This window comes from Gavia stellata, chromosome 2, assembly GCF_030936135.1.
Source record: "Gavia stellata isolate bGavSte3 chromosome 2, bGavSte3.hap2, whole genome shotgun sequence".
Lineage (NCBI taxonomy): Eukaryota > Metazoa > Chordata > Aves > Gaviiformes > Gaviidae > Gavia > Gavia stellata.
The window spans coordinates 64,128,555-64,134,554 of NC_082595.1; the positions used below are offsets into that span (position 1 = coordinate 64,128,555).

The 6,000-nt window shown below is 40.7% G+C and overlaps 1 protein-coding gene across 2 annotated transcripts in view; it reads left to right on the top strand.

Annotated features, from left to right (window-relative positions):
- Nucleotides 1–5,450, top strand: part of BVES (blood vessel epicardial substance) — a 34,836-nt gene extending 29,386 nt beyond the window's left edge. For both annotated transcript variants that reach the window (XM_059835647.1, XM_059835646.1), the window contains exon 8: nt 5,135–5,450. In XM_059835647.1, the coding sequence (XP_059691630.1) occupies nt 5,135–5,259 (125 nt within the window). In that variant the 3' untranslated portion in view covers nt 5,260–5,450. The remainder of the gene's footprint in view (nt 1–5,134) is intronic.
- The last annotated feature ends 550 nt before the right edge of the window (nt 5,451–6,000 follow it).

Sequence of the window (6,000 nt, forward strand, 5' to 3'; positions counted from 1 at the left end):
CATGCTATAGTCCAGGTAAACAACATCCACTGTACTCCCTTCATCCACAGGGCCCATCATCTCACCACAGAAGGTGGTCAGACTGGTCAGGCACAATCTGCCCATGGTACATCCATGTTGGCTGTTCCCACTCACCTTCCCGTCCTTCATATGCTGGGACATGGCTTCCAGGAAGACAGGCTCCATAATCTTCCTGGGGACTGAGGTCAGGCTGATAGGCCAATAGTTCCCTGGGTGCTTCTCCTTGCCCTTCTTGAAAATGGACATGACATTGGCCTTTTTTTCTCTCCCCCGACTGCCATGACCTTTCCAGGATGACAGAGAGGGGTCTTGGCAATTCTGTCAGCCAACCCTCAGCACACTCGGATGCAGCACATGTGAGTCCCCAGTCTTGTGTTTGCCCTGTTGACTTCAGTGGTCTCTAACTCAGTCCAGCTTTCCTGTAAGTCAAGTATCACTCTCCCACTGTCTACCACTAGACTCAGAGACCTGGGAGGCCTCAAGACAAACCTTTAAAGTAAAAACTGAAGCAAAAAAGCTATTGAATATCTCAGCCTTTTCCATGTCCCTAAGTCCCGTGATCCACTGAGCCATGGCCTCACAGTTTCCCTGGGCTTCCTTTTGTTGTCAGTGTATTTGTAAAAGCCCTTCTTGTTGCCCTTCACTAGATCCAGGTCCAGCTGAGCTTTGGCTTTCTTAATTCCATCCCTGCATGCTTGGGCCATGTTTCTGTATTCCTCCCAAGCAGCTCATCCCTGCTTCCACTTCGTGTGTGTGTGTGTTTGAGCTCTGTCAGGACTTTTCCTGTTCATCTATGCCAACCTTCTACCACGCTTGCTCAACTTTCTGTACACTGGAATGGACTGTCCTTGTGTTTTGAGGAAGGTGTCCTTGAAGATCAACTGTCTGTCCTCAGGTCCCTTTGCCCTTGCAGGCCATGTCCCATGGGTTCCTGCCAAGTAGATCCCTAAGCAAGCCACAGTCCCCTGTCCTCAGGTCCAGGGTTGTAACTCTACTATTTGTCTTGCACACTTCTCAGTATCTTAAATTTCACCAGCTCCTGGACACTGCAGCCAAGGTTACCATCAGCCTTCAGCTCCCTGATGAGTTCTTCCTTGTTCATCAGTGACAGGTCCAGCAGAGCACCTCCCCTAGTCGGCTCATCGATCACTTGTGTGAAGAAATTGTCTGCTACACTCTCCAGAAATCTCCTGGACTGCTTGCACCCAGCCCTGTTGACTTTCCACCAGATACTGGGGTGGTTAAAGTTCCCCATGAGTACCAAGGCCTGCGATCATGTGGCTTCATCCAGTTGTCTAAAGAAGACTTCCATCTACTTGCTCTTCTTGATCAGGCAGCCTGTAGCAGATACCTGCCACGAAGTTTCCCGTGTTGGGTCTGTTCTCTGATCTTGACCTATAAGCTCTTGACTGGCTTTTCACCTGTTTAATGGCAAAGCTCCATGAAGTTAAAGCCACTCCTTTGCATAGAGTGCCCTTGGATAAATTTGCACACTCAGAAGCCTCAGAGAAATTGTAAAAATGTGTTTGTGCAATTAGCTAGCATTAAAATTCTCTTTCAGCAACGAAACACTTACTTCAACTTTGGGAGAAAGTAATCTAAATGCATGATGTGTTCAACTGTAATTACATTAATCCCTAAGATGCATCCGTGCTTAACACATACTTGATAAATACACTTTCCTCTGTTGTATTTTTCCTTAGTTTGTGTACCGCATTTTCTGGGGTATGTTGTGTACTTTCCCTGAAAGAGGGGTTTAAATGTCTTTTATGTTCCAAAATTGCTGAGTCCAACAGCGGTTGGTGTAGTTGATACTGCCACTGCCACCACCCATTGGCAACAGTAGGTGTGCCAGCAGCCTCCCAAGTCCAATACTTCCCTTACTTTTGGGGAGGCAGGGGGATTACCCATACAGCAGTGTGTCATACACCTTGGGAAATACCATCCTTTATTTCTCCTTTGCATTTTGATTAATGCCAAAGTTTCTGGCTTCTATAAAAGGTTGATACAAATTCTTGATGAAAGGTTATTTATCTCACTAAACTGTAACGCTTCAATCTTTCTTTTTGCCAAAATAGCTTGTTAGTTATTCCTGGGTACTGTCATTGCCAATGAGGGGTTTGCGACCAAGGTGAGCTCTGCTTAAAGATTTGTATTTCATGATGTGGATTGTGGCCATGTATGTACTTTTTCTCAGGGAAAACTGAACAAAAAAGCTGCCATTTGCCTTCCCACTGCTGTGTTTTCAAAAACCTTCTCCTGGGAGCTCTCAGTGCAGCAGTCAGTCTTTTTTTTTTTTTTTTGTCTGTTTTTTAAGATTCAGTATGAGGTACATGCTGAGGCATACTGGCCCAGTGCTGTTCCCCTGGATCCTCCTTCTGCAATCACACATCTGCTTATGAAAAATATGCGAAACCAAAAACCCCAAACCAAACCCAGAAGATTTAGTGAGGAACATATGGAAATTACAAACTTTTTTTTTTAAATTAGAATAAGACACGAATAAGAGAAACTTACCTGTACAGGAGCTCTACAGGAATATTGTCTTGTCATTGCTAGGTGATCGATTGTTGTGTGGACAAAAGCTTCCCATTACAAATACGATATTTGACTACTACAATACAAATAAATTCTCCTAACTTCCATATTCTTGAAAAATTGAGCATTTATACTTTTGTATAATCCAAACTTTTAAAATTAGGCTTTTATCTGTGCTACAAACAATCAGCTTTGACTCATTTTCTCAATAAATTAATATAAAGCTTTTTTCGAAGTGTTTAGTAGTGAAGGAGTGAAAAATACTAATTAGTAGGTTCCAAACTACGATTGCTAACAAAACTGTATTTTGAATTTAATTAACTAAGAAACCCAACTAACTGTTTGCTTTTATATTAAGGAAATAACCAACAAGAGTTCTATAATGCTTACGGAGTGAGTCGTTTGCAGCATGATGTTTTCTGTTGATAACATCACATTAACTCAGCAAGCATCCTCAAAAAGGTATTAAAGTGGGATTTGTTTTTCACGTGGTACTTGTGCTTGACATCCATGATCCATCTGTATGTAATTTATTAGTAAATGAAATTGATGCATCTCTTTTTCCAAAATTTGAGTTAAGCAGAAATATTTCAACCTGATTACAAGGGTAGCTTCACCTACCTTTCAGTCCTTTAAAAAACATTTTGGTATTAGTTTCTGTTCAGTAGTTCTAATGCTTGATAGTCATTCATATACTTATTAGTGATATAGTCTCTTTTTCTGTGCTGCTTGGTTTAAATCACTCAGATTTGCTAGTCTATGAATCTGTATTTGCAAACATCTAAGCTAAGCAGGAATGTAGAAAGGTTTTGTTTTGGTAATGCTTTTATTGGTAGTATCTCATTATGTGTGCTCCCTATGTTATATCCAGCTTGTGGTTAAAAGCAGGATTGGGTTTCATGGGAAATGCCATTTTAATAGGCATTTGGACTTAGGTCCTCAAGAGAGGGCAACAGAATGGTGTATGAAAGGCCTGGGTTCAAGGTCTGGCTCAGTCTTTTGAATATCTGTCCAACACTGGATAGAGGCATCAGTAGACAAGTTTTTTTGTATTTGGATTAAATAAGGGCATGTTTTTGAACCAAACAACTTGAGAGTATTATACTCAATATTGGATCCTGTTCAACAGACTTATGGCTTTCTACTTCTGATTTCTGGAGAGAACTAAGTACTTTCAAACGAAAGAGAACTAGTAATAAAGTAAAAAAAAAGAAGTGTTTAACAATTCCAGTATTTAAAAATGTGCGTGAATAACCCTTTCTCATGGTAGTTTTTGAATGTTAAAATACTAATACATTTTTATCATAAAAAGTTCTAAAAAGCTAATTCCGAACAGTGTTTGTGTGAATGTGACTTAAAAATGCAATAATATGGTAACCCGCTGGTCTTGCCTGTAGCCGTATTTTGTTCTCTGTAACATATGCAGCACAAAGGAGTCCTTCTTCATAAACAGGCTTCCTTAGCAGAGCACTTTACTGTATATCTGAGAAACTTTATTTAAAGTAATAAGAATAGCCCTGCAATAAGAGAATGTTATGGCTATCAGTATTTTTTTCAAGAAAACCTGAATTTTTAGCTTGTATACAGATAATCTGTCAGATAGGACCACTACCTCTTGCTCTTCTCTTCTAAAATGGTATTTCAAAGATTTCGGTACTCTTTTTGGTCATCATATTGTGGCTGTTTACAACCTTGTACCATTGTGGTGGTTTAACTCTAGAAGAAGGGTACTGAGAGGAAAAAGAAAGTCTGAGTGCAGATGCAATTTCAGAGCAGACAATGAGAAATAAACCTGTTTGGCTGATGTCAGAGGTGCTCTCTGGTTTAACCCTCATGCTGAAATTTTAACTACAATAGAGGTAGTTTGCAGTGGTACCTTGCACAAAAACTCCATTTAATGTCTCACCAGCAATGGCTGCGGTGTGCGCTCCGCTCTGGCAAGCTCTGTGAGTTGCTGCTTTTCTAAAAGATTGTCTTGCAGCAATGAAATCACTGTCAGCCAAAAGTTATGTGGCCTTCACCTGTTAATCTTGTTTTCTCTATGGTTGTTTATGGGGGTATTATATTTTCCATAAATTTTACATTGCTGTGCTTTTAAGGCTGTTAGGGCTGTGATCATGTATCCACCTGAGGTTTGCCCAGAACATCGAGGAATTTTTTCACAGCTGAGGCAAGTTGCATATGTACCTGCCTTTTGTACTTAGGGCAGTCATCACACCGTCTTTTGTGGAGAAGAATTAGTGGGTGAGTGTAATGGTGAGAAAATGATCACTAGGGACACAGCACTGGGCACCTCGTGCAGTCAGGATTTGCACTGAATTTGAGAATACTTTGCCTGTGTCCGGACACAGGGTTTGAACCTCGGAGGCATTGCTGGTTCGTAGCAGCGTGGCTGTCCCACATCTACGATTTCCTGATGCCTGTGGCCAAATAACAAACCAACCTTCACTTATAAAATCCTCTCATGAGGGAAATAAGACACGATCATCAGATAGTGCACGCTTTGTCACAAATAGGTGTATGCAGCAGGTATGTGTTGTTAAATTAATTGGTAATTTCTTTGTAACTGTGGCAGGCCCAGGTCGGACATCTCCCTACCTGAGAACTTCGGCAAAAATGAAGCCAATAGAAGAAAGTGTTGAAGATGATGTCTTTGAAGCACCATCTGCTGATAAGCTTGAACTCCAGCGGCTGCCTTAAACAGATGTGTCTTCAGGCGTATCAGAGCTTGTACAAGGCTCCAGTGCAAGAGGAAGAAGCTGGATTTGGGAGGAATCTGAAAGCTAAAACCACCTCTCCATGTTTTAATTTACCACAGCCTATGTCAGTGGCTTCTAGATGGAAATGTCACATTTTACTTTACTTCTAAATAAAATAAAATAAATAAACTCCCAGAACTTTTATGGATTTTATTTTTGTTTTCTGGACATGGGTATTTGCTTGATTTCTACTTTGACTCTTGCCATCGTAAATTTAGTATTAAGTGTCTGACTAGCCTGAAATTTCTAGAGACTTAGTGGAGAATATCCCCAGTTTCATTTCCGTAAGTTTCTTAGAAGCCTGTATCTTAGTGCTTTTCAGTGGGAGATTTTGAAACTATGTTTCCAAAGCCATGTTGCTGTTACTTGCCATCATTGTTGTGAGTCTCATGTGAAATAGTACGCACACTCTTCTGCACCTTTTGGTAGGTATTTGCCTCTAATTCTGGCATTTCCCAACCTGACTGCTTGAGTCTACAATTGCAATAATGACTTCAGTTTTTCTTGGTTTAAATTTAATGTTGCTTTGCCAACTTTAACTTTTTCTTCTTTAGGTAACTGTATTACACTGAAGTCTATGGTTTTTGTTAACCTTATCCATGGAGTGATTCATAGAATCATAGAATGGTTTGGGTTGGAAGGGACCTCAAAGATCATCTAGTTCCAATCCCCCTGCCATGGG